At 40.0% G+C, this 16,991-nt stretch overlaps 1 protein-coding gene across 2 annotated transcripts in view; it reads left to right on the top strand.

The window, feature by feature from the left end:
- The window catches only part of PTPRB (protein tyrosine phosphatase, receptor type, B), a 130,486-nt gene that overhangs the window by 61,203 nt on the left and 52,292 nt on the right, over window positions 1–16,991 (top strand). For both annotated transcript variants that reach the window (XM_010841513.1, XM_010841514.1), the window contains 6 exons: window positions 933–1,199; window positions 5,137–5,400; window positions 9,882–10,145; window positions 10,679–10,942; window positions 11,753–12,016; window positions 15,424–15,693. In XM_010841513.1, the coding sequence (XP_010839815.1) occupies window positions 933–1,199; window positions 5,137–5,400; window positions 9,882–10,145; window positions 10,679–10,942; window positions 11,753–12,016; window positions 15,424–15,693 (1,593 nt within the window). The remainder of the gene's footprint in view (window positions 1–932; window positions 1,200–5,136; window positions 5,401–9,881; window positions 10,146–10,678; window positions 10,943–11,752; window positions 12,017–15,423; window positions 15,694–16,991) is intronic.

The following is a 16,991-nucleotide window of genomic DNA, read 5'->3' on the forward strand; positions in this document are numbered from 1 at the left end:
CAACTTCAAGGTCTGTGTAAAAAGATTTGTTAATGGACAGGTTAAAAATCACAATGGTTGTTAATTAGGTAAGGGACACAGGCTCACAGGTGAGACAGATCAGGCCTTGGACCCCAGAATGACTCTTTCCTATCACTGTTGTATAGGCCAATTACATTTTTTGATAATTGATTCAGTTGTTATCATTATTATTATTATTATTATTTGATACTATATCTTATATTATTGTAGCATTTTCATGTATAATAGGGCTTCCCTTGTGGCTCAGCTGGGAAAGAATCTACCTGTAATGCGAGAGACCTGCATTCAATCCCTCGGTTGCAAAGATCCCCTGGAGAAGGGAAAGGCTACCCACTCCAGTATTCTGGCCTGGAGAATTCTGGACTGTACGGTCCATGGGGTTGCAGAGTCAGATATGACTGAGCGACTTTCACTCACTCAAACATGCATAATAAGAATGGGCCTCTTGAGAATGTGCCAGTAAAGAATTACCAGTTTCCTACACTATAATCTAATCATCAGATTGAAGGGATTTCCCAGTACCACCCCATAACAACCATCCAGTAAATAATGTGACTTTCAGTTCTCATTGAGTAGGGACAGGTGAAATCCTATTAGGTAAGCAATTTTCAAAAATAGCACCCTTTATTATTTAAAATTTTAAATAAAAAATACTTAATAGGCATACATCTTATCCTTGGATATGAAATACTTTTGATTTTCCACATAAGCAGCTTTTTCAGAATGGTGGAGTCTCTCTAGGGGACTAGTTCTCCATATGTCACAGGATATAAAGCTGACTGTCTATATCAAAGTATATGTATATATTTTAGCATTTTCAAAACTGCCTCCATTTTTTACTCCTTTTTGTCACACTTCCTTAGGGTAATGAAGTGTCATCTGTTTTTTCTTCCCTCTCTGCTCTGTTTTAGTGCCTGCCCAAGTGACTGGTTTGCGTGTGGCCAACCAAGGGACAACAAACAGTCTGTTTACTAACTGGACCCAGGCCTTGGGAGACATAGAATTCTACCAAGTCTTACTGATCCATGAAAATGTGGTCATCAAAAATGAAAGTGTCTCCAGTGAGACTAGCGGATACAGCTTCCACTCCCTCAAATCAGGCAGCCTCTACTCCGTGGTGGTAACAACAGTAAGCGGAGGGATCTCTTCCCGACAAGTGGTGGTGGAGGGAAGGACAGGTAAGAAGAGTGTGACCTACAGATACCTGAGCACATGGTACCTCCAGAGTATATCCTAGAAGCCTTAAAACATCCTAAAGACAGACCCAACTCAGACCTTCCTAAAAGCCAAGTTTCAATGCTATTTAGATGGTACATGGTGATCTCCCAGGAATGGAAATTGGAGGATGAGTGAGAGAGGAGAGAATGAATACTAAATTTTCTAAAATCTCCAATACTTGTGTCAGAACTCCTAGAAAACCTTAATGATGACACAACAGTCATTTGCTGCCTAAGTTTATTCCTTCATCCAGCTGATTTTCTTTGAAATTTTTATGTCAGATTAAGGTAAGCAAGTCATAAACTTTAAAAAAAAAAAAACATATCTTCCATTCTCTTTCTTATTCTTAGTTTTAAGACAGAAAAAACAATGATCTCCAACTTCTATGGTTGAAAGTTAATAAAATTCCCTAATCCCATATATTTTCATGGGCAACATTAAACAGTGTCTAATACTGTATGCCCAGAGAAGGCAATGGCACCCCACTCCAGTACTCTTGCCTGGAAAATCCCATGGATGGAGGAGCCTGGTGGGCTGCAGTCCATGGGGTCGTGAAGAGTCGGACACGACTGAGCGACTTCACTTTCACTTTTCACTTGCATGCATTGGAGAAGGAAATGGCAATCCACTCCAGTGTTCTTGCCTGGAGAGTCCCAGGGACGGGGGAGCCTGGTGGGCTGCCGTCTATGGGGTCACACAGAGTCGGACAGGACTGAAGTGACTTAGCAGCAGCAGCAGCAGCAGTAATACTGTATGCCACCTACAGTAAACAGTGTTCCTTGACCTTAAAGAGCTCATAGTCAAATAGGGCAGAGAGCTAAGTAAGCAAATAAATATCTTATGGCAATATGTGTCAGACAGAGGTGTAGCACCAAAGAAAGGAATATAATTTTCTACACAACGCAAAGAAAGAATGTAAATACAATATAAAATGTATGTTCTAGTTTCTTAGAAAGGAAAACAGTTAAATAAATCCAATAGAAGCTTTAATAATTATTAGTGACCTCAGATCAGGTCAGTGACTTTGCCTATTTAATTTCATATGATTATAAGAAGTTGGATGTCAGGCTCATCCCTCTATATTCCCAATGCTCAGATTCTGAGTATCAGCAGCCTATATCCACAGTTATGTCCTTTTCTAAAATCATGAATCTCATCTGTTTATTGAATCCAAGGACCATTAACTTCATTAACTCTCCCAAAAGATCAACTAAGTTGCTGAAAAGATATTTCTTGTCTAGGTAGAAACTCACTGATGTCTGCTCATTTCTGTCATTCTGTGGCAACTGATGCTGTTCTTCCTGATATCTTCGTTCTTCTCCTTTAGTGATTCTTGGCACTATCCCTCAGTGTAGCATAATTGGATTGCGGGACCCAAAAGATTAGTTTGGGATCAAGAGGCCTAGATTCTGGCCCTAAGTCTCCATTAACTTATCTCTCTAAGCTTCATTTTCTCTTCCATCCCCAGTAATTCATGCCAACACCAGGTATCAGAGTGGGGAAGGAGAAATAAGTTGAGGAGAAGAGTTGAGAAGGAATTTGCATCCATTTCCCATTGAGTTGCAGTTGCATTAGTCAGATTACGCTGACTTATTTCCTGCTTATACAACTGTACAATGTAGGTGTTCCTGATTGGACAACTCTTTTGGTTGGTTCTTCTCCAAGCAGTAATTTAGGGACCCAGGGTCCTACCATCTGTGATTCTTCCTTCCTCTAGATCCTCGGAGGTCTCTTCATTTCTCCAGAGGATGGAGGTTATAGGGAGGAGAAAGACTACCAAAGCTGGAAGTAAACACATCACTTCCACCCACATTCCTTTAACGGGAACATTTGTATGACTACACTGCACTGCAGGGAGTGGCTGGGCAATCTAGTCTAGCTGTGTGTCCAAGAGGAAAAGGAAATGGTTTGGTGAGCAAGTAGTCAGACTCTGCTACATAGGTTAATTCCATCTTAAAATACCCCAAGAGCTACCCAGCTTATTGTGCTATACTAAAATAGTTTGGTGTCTGAGATCACTTGATAAACAGGACTTGTAATTATTTTATACTGTATTTTAGTGGCAACAGAGGTATCAGTATTTGGCCAACATTATATAATAGAAGTATGCAAAAAATAGACAAGAAATTCTTTGAAAACTGATTGTAAAGTTTTGAGCAGAGGACAAGATATGAATAAATATAAGCATCAGTTATTTTATTCAAACACATTGAGTGCAGACATTATAATGAAAAAGGAGAAAAATGGAATATTACTATGGAAACACAATAATGAGAATTTTGAAAGGTGCTTTGGTTAGTATATTTTGAACATGGTAGATTGTAAAAATAATTCAGTGGCTAAAGCCTTGATAATCATTACCATCTACTCAAATTGCTGAAGTATTAGTCAAGGTTGAAATAATTCATTTATACTTCTACAAATTTTAAACATATATATATAAAAGCTCCCAGCTTAGATAATGTGGCAAAATATTTAAAATTTAAAATATTAAATGTATTTAACAAATCTAGTTATAACCTGAAAAAATGCTAATTCTAAAGAAAAATAAATTTTATATCTGTCTTTTAATTTTTTATATGTCTTCTTAAACATGAATTTATATTTTGGTAATATTTTTGATAATTATATCTTTTCTAATAAAATGTTAGTAGTTGCAAATTTTTCCAGCAGTTTTGAAAAACAAGCATAGTTATTTTGAGAGCTACCAAGGGATGTGAAAAAGAAGGAAGGGAAGAAGGAGGGAAGTCATCAATACACAAATAATATGGCTAAAAGTTCAATTTATATCTAGGAAATGTCCATATACATGGAACAGCATCAGCAGAATTATTCAATAGAATGCTGTTTATATCTTCAGTGATAGATAAGTGCTTATATAGATGTAAAAAATACTGGGGCTTAAATCACAAAGTCAGAGCATATTAGATAAGAAGGATTCTCCTAGGTCATCTAGCCAAATCCCAACAATTATATGTGATGTACAGATTTTATGAAATTATATGAAAATATTTACCTGAAGTCAGTCAACCAATGATGAAAACTGCAGTGGAGTTCATATATACTATAATATTTTATTCTGATACTCACTACTGACAGTACTATTTGTTGTGCACTTATTTCTAATACAGGGAATAACTATTATTCAGCATCACAATGATTAATTTCCAGACTGTACTAGTAGCTGGGGAACTCCTGGAAGGCATCCGCATCTTTCCTATTTTTGTACGATTATGGTGGACACCAGAGAAGTCATTATCTCCATGACAGGTCTTTGGGCCCGCAAGTCTGGTCTCCAGACTAGTTGCTTACGGAATAGATGTTTAAGTTTATTTCTCACCACTAGAGGGCAGAAAATGCTTTGCAAAGAGAAATACACCCCTTTCACTTGTGTTCATGATTAGACACCCCAGAAATAAATAACTTAATCACAAGAAGATCGAAGCTATCCAATGTCTGAGACTTTTAGAAAAGCCATTGTATCTTGAGTACCTTTCCCCTCAAGCTTCTTTTCTTTATCAATGGGTTTGGATTCAAGCTCATACATTTAAGATGTTAATGTTTGTTCCCTGTCCTACAAAGGAAACCTCCTGACACACTCACATATAAATGCCTCCACTTAAAATACTCTGCAAACAGTCACACCATGAAAATTCAATAGCAGTATCCTTATATTAATGAGGCATCCAAAATACTTCTTGCGTTTTCATTTTGGTTAGCCTTCTGAGGTAAGAACTCTGAGCTTCCCAAAGCTAACGTGAAATCCTTACACTTCCTTGACACTTCCTAGGTAATCAGATCTTCTGAGTCCATGCCGTTTGTGCTGACTGCAGTAAATGATTCACAATTTGACTGTACTTTTCTTTTTAAATATTCTCCCCCTCTTTAAAATCCCAGTCCCTTCCAGTGTGAGTGGAGTAACGGTAAACAACTCTGGCCGCAGTGACTACCTCAGCATATCCTGGCTGCCGGCTCCCGGAGACGTGGATAGCTATGTGGTGACACTCTCCCATGACGGCAGGGTGGTTCAGTCCCTTGTGATTGCCAAGTCTGTCGGTGAATGTTCCTTCAGCTCCCTCACCCCAGGCCGCCTCTACAACGTGACCATAACTACGAGGAGTGGCAAATATGAAAGTCATTCCTTCAGCCAAGAGCGGACAGGTGAGGCTTTCATGAGATACAGACTCTCTTAGAACCAGCCGCCTACGTGGTTCAGGGCATCAGGCATGCATGTGTGTGTGCTACGTCGTTTCAGTCATGTCCAACTCTTTGTGAGTCCATTGACTGTAGCCCACCAGGCTCCTCTGTCCATGGGATTCTCCAGACAAGAATACTGGAGTGGGTTGCCATGCCCTCTTCCAGGGAATCTTCCCAACCCAGGGATTGAACCCACATCTCTTACGTCTCCTGCACTGGCAGATGGGTTCTTTACCACTAACACCACCTGGGAAGCTCCTCAGAACATCATAGATCTGCAGCAATTCTGTAAGGACGGGATTAAAGACTGCTGAGATCACAGCACTGTTGCACAGTCCTCATATTTTGACCCAACAAGTTCCTTATGTGAGCAGATGATACCTTCAGAATAAGATGAACACAATTTTTGTGGCTAGAGTTCATAGTATAGAAGGCAATGGCACCCCACTCCAGTATTCTTGCCTGGAGAATCCCATGGGCGGAGGAGCCTGGTGGGCTGCAGTCCATGGGGTCACAAAGAGTCGGACACTTACTGACTTCACTTTCACTTTTTACTTTCATGCATTGGAGAAGGAAATGGCAACCCATTCCAGTGTTTTTGCCTGGAGAATCCCAGGGATGGCGGAGTCTGGTGGGCTGCCATCTATGGGGTCGCACAGAGTTGGACACGACTAAAGCAACTTAGCAGCAGCGGCAGCAGCAGCAAGTACTTCTGTTTAGGGAGTACTTTTCGGTTGCTAGACCCTGGCTTTATATATGTTCACTAATTTAATCCTTATAAAGTCCTTATTGAGGTGGTTGTTATTATTCCCATCTTACAGGTTGTGATAAGTGTTGAACCAAAGTCCAAGGTAACTTGCCCAGTTATTTAACTTGTTAAACAGCCGGGGCATTTCACATCCTGGATTTTAAACTCAGTTCTGAATGACCCAAGAGCCTATAATGTTCTCTGTCCTGAAATTCTTCCTGAAATGTCTGTTGGTCAAGACCACTGTTCATCCTTTTTTAGTGAAGGTGAAAATTTGAAACTTTATAGTTCTGCGGCTAGAAGCAAAATCTTAGCAAAGGCATTGAAGCCCTGGTCTTCAATGTGCTATAAAGAACTAAATTTAGACAGCTACCATTTTCCCAATTTACTTATACCTCCTGGGACTTACATCTGTGAGTACTGCTTAAGGTGCTGTTAATGTTCTGTCAAATCTTTCCTGCTGAGCTATGGGTTGATATTTACATTTTAAAATGTCAGTTTTCCATGAGGATCTGGGACAACTAATATCATTTAATGCCCCAGCACAAGATCTGAAGCCTAGTAGTAGGCACTCAGTGAATGTTTGAAGAATGAATAATCAGAAATCACTTAGACTGGAGGTTTTTACCTAGTGTTTCATTAGGTAGACTTTTGGAAAGTAGTACCCCCAAAATTTTCTGTGAAGTTGTTGGGGACAGGGGAAGTATGTGCATTTCTTTGGAAAGAGAGTGGATGGCTTTTTATCAGAGTCTTACAATTTCTATAACCTCAAAAAGTTAAGAACCACCAATTCACATTGTTGCAGCATGCTAGCTGCTAGCATTGAAGGTGTCCATAGAGTGGTCTAATTCCATCTCATTTGAGATAAAGCCCCAGAAAGAAACTGTGGCTTCCTAAAGGTCACATGGCTGACCAGTACCCAAGCTCAACCATACTCAAGGGCTGTTTCCATTACATCATGTTCTTTCTGAAAGCACTAGTCAGAGATATAAGGAGATAGTCCTTACCCTCAAATGATTTAAAGTTTAATTATGCTGATAGCACAATACTGTCTTAGATCTGAAAAGCAGATTTCTATTTACAAAGCAGCCTCATGTCAGCATTTTATGTTGATTTAACTTGGAGCCTAAAAATTGCCAGAAATTAAAGGATATGTCATCCAGTCACTCACCCTTTTCTTTCCCTTGGTGTTAATTCATGACTGTTCCCTGTCCACATGACTTTCATATTGCAAGGTCTTGTGCTCAGATTGTTTTTAAATGCAAGAGAAGTGAGTCTTTATTCAAAGCACCCTTTTGATTCTTTACCAGCATGAACTTGGATTTGGCGCATGACTAATCAAGGCAGACCATTGCCCCTGACAAATCAGTTTAACTGGAGTGTCGTGTCTGAGTTGTTGCCTTGTTGATTTTGGCTGATTATCTCAATGCCCTTTTCCTTTTCTAATGCTCTTCTTCTACATTTCTGGTCATAATGTCAGTATTTCTAATTCTGTACCACATCATCTCACCACGCATCAAGGCAACTCTCACAAATTACCCTCAGTTCCACCTGGAGAGCCCCTTTTTGACTTAGCGTGGTATTCAGCCAAGTTTTTCTCCCTGGAAGAGTTGCTTTGTCTTTAGTAAATTGCCCTGATCATCAACCTTTCTTAGCTCATACAATGGAGAAGGCAGTGGCACCCCACTCCAGTATTCTTGCCTGGAAAATCCCATGGATGGAGGAGCCTAGTGGGCTACAGTCCATGGGGTTGTGAAGAGTCAGACACGACTGAGCGACTTCACTTTCACTTTTCACTTTCACGCATTGGAGAAGGAAATGGCAACCCACTCCAGTGTTCTTGCCTGGAGAATCCCAGGGACGGGGTAGCCTGGTAGGCTGCCGTCTATGGGGTCACACACAGTCGGACACGACTGAAGCGACTTAGCAGCAGCAGCAGCCCATACAAACAGCATCACTCTGGAACGTATTCTCTGTAAGTCTGTGATGACTAAATTCTAGCAACATGCTGATTGGTTCCAGGTAAACATCTTGGGGAAAAAAGCATACCTGCTCTTGCTCCACATCTGGATTGTGATATATTCCAGTATAAAGCCCAGCACACATAAGCCAACAAAGGATAGTCATGCACCTTGTCGATGTGAGAAGGATCATGAAAAATGTAGCTTAGATACCAAAATATTAAAGTTTCTGGATCATTTCACGCTTGGGGAAATGTGGGAGAGAAAACCTGGACATAGGCTTAGCATGTGATCAGAGCAGAAATCCCTTGACATACACCAAACACAGAGATTGCCGAGATCCAGAGAACACGGTGGCATTGAGATAGAGCTTAGCACCCTGGATCCGACTGAGTTCATATCTCGTCTCAGTTCTCCTTCTCATTAATATTTATAAAACCCAGTTATGCCAAATAGTAATTCATCTGGGACCTACTTTTGAATTAAAATACAGCCCCAAATTAAAAAATAGAATATCCGTGATATCATGCTCTAAGTAAGAATTGGCTTATTTTACAGTGCTCCTGTTAACAAGCATTCATGGATTGATTGATCAATTGAGAGGAAAACTATAGGTTCATAGAATTGTTTATTTATATAGTTATGGGGAACGTCAGGTGCACAAAATTGAATTAATCGTAATTCTTGGCTCAGGGTCCTATGTGTCAGTTGCCACTTTGCCAGTTTTGTGTTTTAGGCATTTAATTAATAATTTTTAATAATTCAATATGTACATCAGAAAGCACTATCCAGAACAAAAGCTAGGGACTTAATAATCTACATCAGATCATGAGATTCCCTCCTCACTAATCCATCCCACAATAGCCATCATCTTGACTCCTATTTTTCTCTCTTGCCTTCCTTGTTGCAATTTTATTATTTATATAATCCTAAAATTATATATTTTTTAAATTTTCAGTTGTTTTGATATAAAATAGGTATTTTCATGCAATCTGTAATCTTCTGGGACTTAGATTTTTTTCACTTAATATTAAATTCATACATATGTTGTGTTTTGCTATTAAGGGCAAGAAATCCGGATTTTTGTGTTTTGAGTTAAGAATAACTAATTATGACTTCCATATACTGTTTCACTGTGTTTATTTACCAGTTCATTCATTCAGTCTTCTGTGAATGAGCACCCTCTCTCACACTGGGTTTTATCAGGTTTTTAAATTTTGTCAACCACATGTATGTAAAATGGTACTTTACCATGGCCCTAACTAGCATTTCCTTGATCACCAATGATACTGAACATATTTTCATGTATCAATTACCACATGTCCTTCCTCTTCTTCCACTTTGTTTTGGATTGTTTATACTCATGTTGGTAACTTATTGTCATATATTGAGTTGCCAAGGTATGCTGGAATTATTAATGTTATCACCGTCATTCACATTAATCATCAGTTATTACATTTAATGTTCCATCTTGTACATGACACTTTGTATAGGCTAACAATAGGATTAGAATTCATTCATCAGGTTCTGTATAAAAAGATCCATTTAATCACTCCAAATAGTGTAACCATCTTTCCTCTCCAGAAATTTGTGATCTGAAGGTCTAAGATTTTTTCTTTTAAATGCACACAGTAAAAATCTACTCACTTTCCTTTATCATCTAAGATTGTCATCTGTGATCAGTGGCTCCCTCAGAATCATCCTATATCTAGCTGTTTTCTGTTCTCTTTTTTCAGTGCCTAACAAGGTCCAGGGAGTCAGTATCAGCAACTCGGCCAGGAGTGACTATTTAAAGGTATCCTGGGTACATGCTTCTGGAGACTTTGATCACTATGAAGTCACCATTAAAAACAAAAACAACTTCATTCAAACAAAAAGCGTTCCCAAGTCTGAAAATGAGTGTATATTTGTTAAGCTAGTCCCTGGACGGTTGTACAGTGTTACTGTTAGTACAAAAAGTGGACAGTATGAAGCCAGTGAACAAGGGAATGGAAGAACAAGTAAGTGGAAAGATTGCAAAATGTGATGGTTGGTTGGGACTTTAAAGGTCATTGAGTATATAATTTATCTGAACCTTGCATTTTATCTACTTACTGATCAGTAAATTATATTCCCAGTTAGCCTCTCTTGGAACTAACATCATTCAGCCAAGCCAGGACCTTGTAATCACAGAATATTTATTGACAGATAAAAGCAAGCATAGTGGACAAGCAGGAAGGCCAAATTTCACATTTTTCTTCCCTGTCCTCCTGCATCATGCATTTAAAGTTCTAGACATCTTATTTTATCTTATGATTGAAATCATAACTCATTTTATAATTATATCCTACCAACACTTAGCATATAAGATTTATGTAAGGAAAAAAATTACAATTTTAATAGTGGCTTCCAATTTTTCTTGTTTAATTATGCGTGAAGTTGCTGACGTGGTTTATTTGGGGAAGAGAGATGTTTGCCAGTTCTGTGAATGTGATTCATAAATTATTGTGGAGTAAACTCTAATCAGTCACTTTCTCGAAATGTCTTCTTGTAGTCCCAGAGGCTGTTAAGGATCTCACGCTGAAGAACAGGAGCACTGAGGACCTTTGGGTGACATGGACAAGAGCTGATGGGGATGTCGACCAGTACGAGATCCAGCTGCTCTTCAACGATATGAAAGTATTTCCTCCTTTTCACCTTGTCAGCACTGCAACTGAGTATCGATTCACCTCCCTCACACCAGGGCGCAAGTATAAAATTCTTGTCTTGACGATTAGTGGAGATGTCCAGCAGTCGGCCTTCATCGAGGGCTTCACAGGTAATTGGAAATTCAGCTCTCGAACCTGACTAGATAGAGCAGTGTATTTAGCATGTTGGGTAGCCAAGTATTTTGGTTGAGGATTTGAAGGGCTAAGGGGTGAGGAAGGAGTGGCAAGAAAGGAGTTTATCTCGATAGTGACAATGATGTTGTCCAAGCTGGTTTAACAAAACTGAAGTATAACGTAGGGAAGAAGAAAAAGTTTCTGAAAAAAAAAAAGCATTGAACTGATGTGAATAGCTGTTGTTGTGAGTCATACAAATTAAGTAGAAATAACTGGGTTGGTTGGTTGGTCAGTTGGTTGGTTGGTTGTGTATTCCTTCTTTGGAATGCTATTGGGGGTGTTGCTATAACAGCTAACATTTATTGTGAGTTTACTGTGAACTGGACCCACAGCAAAGAACTTTATGTGAAAATTTTGTTCAGTCCTAACAATTTCATGGACTGGTTACTATAATTATCACTGCTGTTTTTCTGATAAGGAAATTGAAACTTACAGGGGTTGAGTAATTTGCCTGTAGTCCTACAGCTAGTAAATAAGGAAACCAAGACTTGGGCCAAGACAGTCTCACCCTCTGTATAACTGGCATTCTTCATTTCCACTCACTGGCCCTAACGTCCCTCTAAATTTCCTCTATCAACTTTGGTTCAAGCAGAAAAGTCAGAGAAAAATGGTAGACTGATAGCAATTTTTTCATATGTATTCTTTCAGTAGATGCCAAAAGGTAGGAAGCATGAAAATTTTAGTTGAAAATTTCCACAACTCATTCTCTAAGTGATTTTGTTTTTACATTTACTGTCTTTTCTTAGTTCCTAGTGTGGTCAAAAATATTCACGTTTCTCCCAGTGGGGCAACAGATAGCCTGACAGTGAACTGGACTCCTGGTGGGGGTGATGTGGATTCCTATGTGGTGTCAGCATTCAGGCAGAATCAAATGGTTGAGTCTCAGACTGTCCTCAAGCACATCTCTGAGCACACGTTCCAGAGGCTGGAGGCTGGCGAGCAGTACCGGATTGTGATCGCTTCTGTCAGCGGGTCCCAGAAGAACCAGATCGATGTGCTTGGGCGGACAAGTAAGTGTCCACCTGGAAAAGGGCCAGGTAGTTCTCCAGGGCCGTTCACAGATGGACAATATCCAAATTCAAAACCACAAAATTTATACGGTTCAATGTGGTTTCAAGAGCTTTTCTCTGGTTTCAAGAGCTTTTCTCATATTTTTTCTTTGCATTTTCCTTTTTCAATAGAGATGTTCAAAGCAAATGAAAGGTAATTAGAAACCAAATCATATGAATAGATTTTTTTCTCACTCAAGGAATATAAATAGCTGATTTTCTAACCTATGCATTTTTCAAAAGTTTACTCCTTTCTATAAATTCTTTAAAGAAAAATACACTTATGTCATCTATTTCATTTGTGATAAATTAATAATATTCTGTTTATTTATTATTAATGCATGCTAAGTCACTTCAGTCGTGTCCAACTCTTTGCGACCCCATGAGCCATAGCCTGCCAGGCTCCTCTGTCCATGGCATTCTCAGGCAAGAACACTGGTGTGGGTTGCCATATCCTCCTCCAGGGGATCTTCCTGACCCAGGGATTGAACATCTCTTACATCTCCTGCCTTGGCAGGCAGATATATTAATCAGTTCAGTTCAGTCACTCAGTCGTGTCCACCTCTTTGCAACTCCATGGACTGCAGCACACCAGGCCTCCCTGTCATCACTAACTCCTGGAGCCTGCTCAGATTTGTGTCCATCAAGTTGGTGATATAATCCAACCATCCCATTCTCTGTCATCCCCTTCTTCTCCTCCTTCCTTCAGTCTTTCCCAGCATCAGGGTCTTTTCCAGTGAGTCAGTTCTTCGCATCAGGTGGGCAAAGTATTGGAGTTTCAGCTTCAACATCAGTCCTTCTGATGATATTCAGGACTGATTTCCTTTAGGAATGATTGGTTTGATCTCCTTGCAGTCCAAGGGACTCTCAAGAGTCTTCTCCAACACCACAGTTCAAAAGCATCAATTCTTTGGCACTCAGCTTTCTTTATTGTCCAACTCTCACATCTATACATGACTACTAGCAAAACCATAGCTTTGACCAGGCGGAACTTTGTCGGCAAAATAATGTCTCTGCTTTTTAATATGCTGTCTAGGTTTGTCATAGCTTTTCTTCCAAGGAGTAAGCATCTTTTAATTTCATGGTTGCAGTCACCATCTGCATTTATATTAATAACACTATTCATATAGTGCTTTCAAAACAAAAATAAGCTAGAAGCACCCTGTAAATACCAGGCATCTAAAACGATCCTTAGGGACTTTCCTGGTGGTCCAGTGTTTAAGACTTCACCTGCCAATGCAGGGGTGCAGATTTGATCCCTGGTCAGGGAGCTAAGATCCCACATACTTTAGAGCCAAAAAACCAAAACATAAAACAGAAGCAATATTGTAACAAATTCAGTAAAGACTTTAAAATGGTCCAGTCCACATCAAAAAAAAAAAAAATCTTAAAAAAAAAAATAATAATGATCTTTAGCCACACTACAAAGTAGAGATCATTATCTTCATTTTATAGATGAGGACAGTAAGGCTCAGAAAGTTTATGAAACATTATCAAGGATACATGTAATAAGACCTAGAACTATAATTCACATCTAAGTGTCTCTGACTCCAAAGTTCATGGTCTCTCTACCACGACACAATATGTGCTAGGTATCTTCTACCCTCATGACCATTTATTTAGTTGTGGGGCCTGGGCCTCTGTACTGTGCCCTGCCTGTCTCTATTTCATATGTATCTCCAACTATATGTCAAGCACTATGTTAGAAAATGGAAACTTAACAGCATGATAGAGCCCTTGACCAAAGAAGTCTACAGTCTAGAGAAGGAAGCAGAGAAATGAAAAGGCAATTACAGTACAACACAATACTTGTTCAAATAAAAGTAAAAATGGGATATTATAGAAGCAAACAAAAAGAGTCAGGGGGACTTGCCTGGTGGTCCAATGGCTAAGACTCCATGCTCCCAATACAGGGGGCCTGGGTTCAATTCCTGGTCAGGGAACTAGATCCTACATGCCACTACATGCCACAGCTAAAGATCCTGCATACTGCAACTCAGACCTGGCACAGCCAAATAAATAAATAAACATTTGGGGGAAAAGAGAGTCAGGAAAGGCTTCCAGGAGAAAGTAACATTTAAAAAGATACTAGGAGATTATCCTGGTGAAGTATGTTGATCTGGTTCAAGCAGAAAAGTGAAGGCCTGGAGGGAAGAGGATGCATGGCACATTTGAGGAGCTACACACCATTATTTCTAGAATAAAGATGTGAGCCATGTGGCCAAGTAGGTAGATGGACCTAATTGCCAAGGGCCTCATTGTTAAAGTTATAGAATTACAGAGAGCAATGAAGGGCCTTCAGCATTGTGTGCTATGAGAATCTGCCAAACACTGCAGTTTGGAGCAGTGGGACATGAGGAAACTCTGGTCAAGAGACACTTGCAGTGCTGTGAGTGAGAAAGGACAGTGTCCTAGGCTAGTGCAGTAGAGGAGGAGAGAAATGGAGAGACCCAAGAGATGTAAGATTTAAGGTTCAGGAATGACAGGACTCATGCTTGATTATGTAGAAGGCTGAGGGTGACACGTCAAGTTTCTGACTTGGACCAAGAGATAGAAACAAAGAGCACTAAGGAGGTGGTGGAAGGGCGATGAGGAGTTCGATTTGGGCATCTTGAGAGTTGGGAGTCTGTGGAACATCCAGAGAGGAATGTCATTTGCAATACTAGAAGAGAGATCTGAACTGAGTTTAAATCTGGGAGTCATCACCATATGGGTGACAATTCAAATCATGGGAGTGGATGAGATCTCTTGAGGAGATGGGGTAGAATGAGAAAAATATATAATCATAGAACACTAAATATTATTGATAAACAATGCTATCTGGCCTTTCACATCAGAAGCCACAAGACAAAGACTGTTATATGCTAGTGCTTAGGTCAAGGCTTGAAGCTTTGACCTGAGTTAATCTTGGGAAGGAAAGTCTAAACAAACAACGTAATTCAGTCATCCAAACTATATTCATTGAATGTAAGTTTGTGCAGCGTTCTTCCACTTCGTAAATACTTAGATACGTATAACTCTGCATATCTCTTAGTGTCACTCTCACTAATTTTTCTACTTGTTTGACTTCAAGATCCTTTCTAAATCAGAGGGGGGAAAAATAGAGAATCTAAGCAGTTATATGGATAATTCAGGTCAAGAAATACTGGGTTGGCCCCAAAAGTCCATTCCATAGGGTGTTACAGAAAAAGCTGAACAAGCTTTTTGGCCAGACCAACACTTTGTCTGAAGGGCACATGAAGAGTGTCAATGCAACCATGAGGTATCATCTTCCATCTGCAGTTGATTTAGGGAAGTTTTTCTCAATTGATTACTTTGCCCTAAGTGATGGAACCTGCTTCTCTCTAATTTTTTTTTTTTTTTTGCAGTCCCAGCATCTGTTCAGGGAATAACTGCAGACAATGTATACAGTAGTCATTCCTTAATAGTAAGTTGGCAAAAAGCTGTTGGCATGGCAGAAAGATATGATATCCTACTTCTGAGTGAAAATGGAATCCTCCTAAGTAACACATCAGAGGCAGCCACCACGAAGCAGCACAAGTTTGAAGACCTAACACCAGGAAAGAAGTACAAGATACAGATCCTGACTGTCAGCGGAGGCCTCTTTAGCAAGGAAGCCCAAACAGAAGGCCGAACAGGTAATTCGCACAGCTTACTGTTTTGTGCAAGATACACCCTTGTCTGCCATTCCTTAAGAACCGCAGACTCAAAGGGATGAAGTAACCGTGGGAGATGAAGTCTATTTCTTGGTACAGCAGGAACATGCACGGTGATCTTCCACTTCCACACCAGCTGGCCTGTTCACACAGCCTTCAGCTCACCGCACTCCAATTCAAGATCCTTCATCAAAACTGGCTCTGTTCATTTCTTACTGTTGCTGTAATATATTGTCACTAACTCTGTAGCTCAAATAACACAAATACATCATCTTACAGTTCTGTAGATCAAAATCGGAAAATAAGCCTCATGGCGTCAAAATCAAGGTGTCAGGTCACAGAAGGGTTGTGTTTCTATTCTAGAGACTTTATGGGAAGAATCTATTCCTTGCCTTTTCAATTCTAGAGGTCACTCACATTTCTTCCAGGAGTGACTTCACTCCAACTTCTCTGCTCTTCCACCTCCTTCTTCCATCTTTTACAGACTCTTGTGATTCCATTGGTCACCACCTGGACAATCCTGAATAATCTTGTCACCTCAAGATCCTTGACTCAATCACACTTGCAAAGTCCGTTTTGTCACAGAAAGTAACATATTCACAGGTTCCGGAGATCAGGACATGGATGTCTTTGGGGGCCGTTATTCAGACAGCACCGCTGGTCTAATGATTATTTATTAAGTACCTAGTTCTGAAAGGACTTTCCTGGTAGCTCAGAGGGTAAAGAATCTGCCTGCAATGCAGGAGAGCTGAATTCGATCCCTGGGATGGGAAGATTCCCTGGAGAAGGGAATGGCTACCCACTCTAGTATTCTTGCCTGGAGAATCCCATGGACAGAGGACCCTGGTGGGCTACAGTCCATGGGGTCACAAAGAGTCGGACATGACTAAGCAACTTTCACTTTTCACTGAGAAGAAAATTAAAGCAGGAAAGTGGGTTAGCAAGTGTTAGAAGCTTAACATTTTAGATAGTACAGTCCTGAAAGGTTTTGTTGAGAGGGTGACAGTTGAGTAAAAATTTAAAAAAAAAAATTGAGAAAGAGGATGGTATAGACATTTGGGGAAGAGTATCCCCAAGTAGCACCACCACCTGGGAAGCCCAGGAGGTGGTGCTGCTGCTGCTGCTAAGTCACTTCAGTCGTGTCCGACTCTGTGCGATCCCATAGACAGCAGCCCACCAGACTCCCCTGTCCCTGAGATTCTCCAGGCAAGAACACTGGAGTGGGTTGCCATTTCCTTCTCCAATGCATGAAAGTGAAAAGTGAAAGGGAAGTCACTCAG

The sequence above is a fragment of the Bison bison genome, unplaced genomic scaffold, assembly GCF_000754665.1.
Source record: "Bison bison bison isolate TAMUID 2011002044 unplaced genomic scaffold, Bison_UMD1.0 scf7180017864163, whole genome shotgun sequence".
NCBI classification, from domain to species: Eukaryota; Metazoa; Chordata; class Mammalia; order Artiodactyla; family Bovidae; genus Bison; species Bison bison.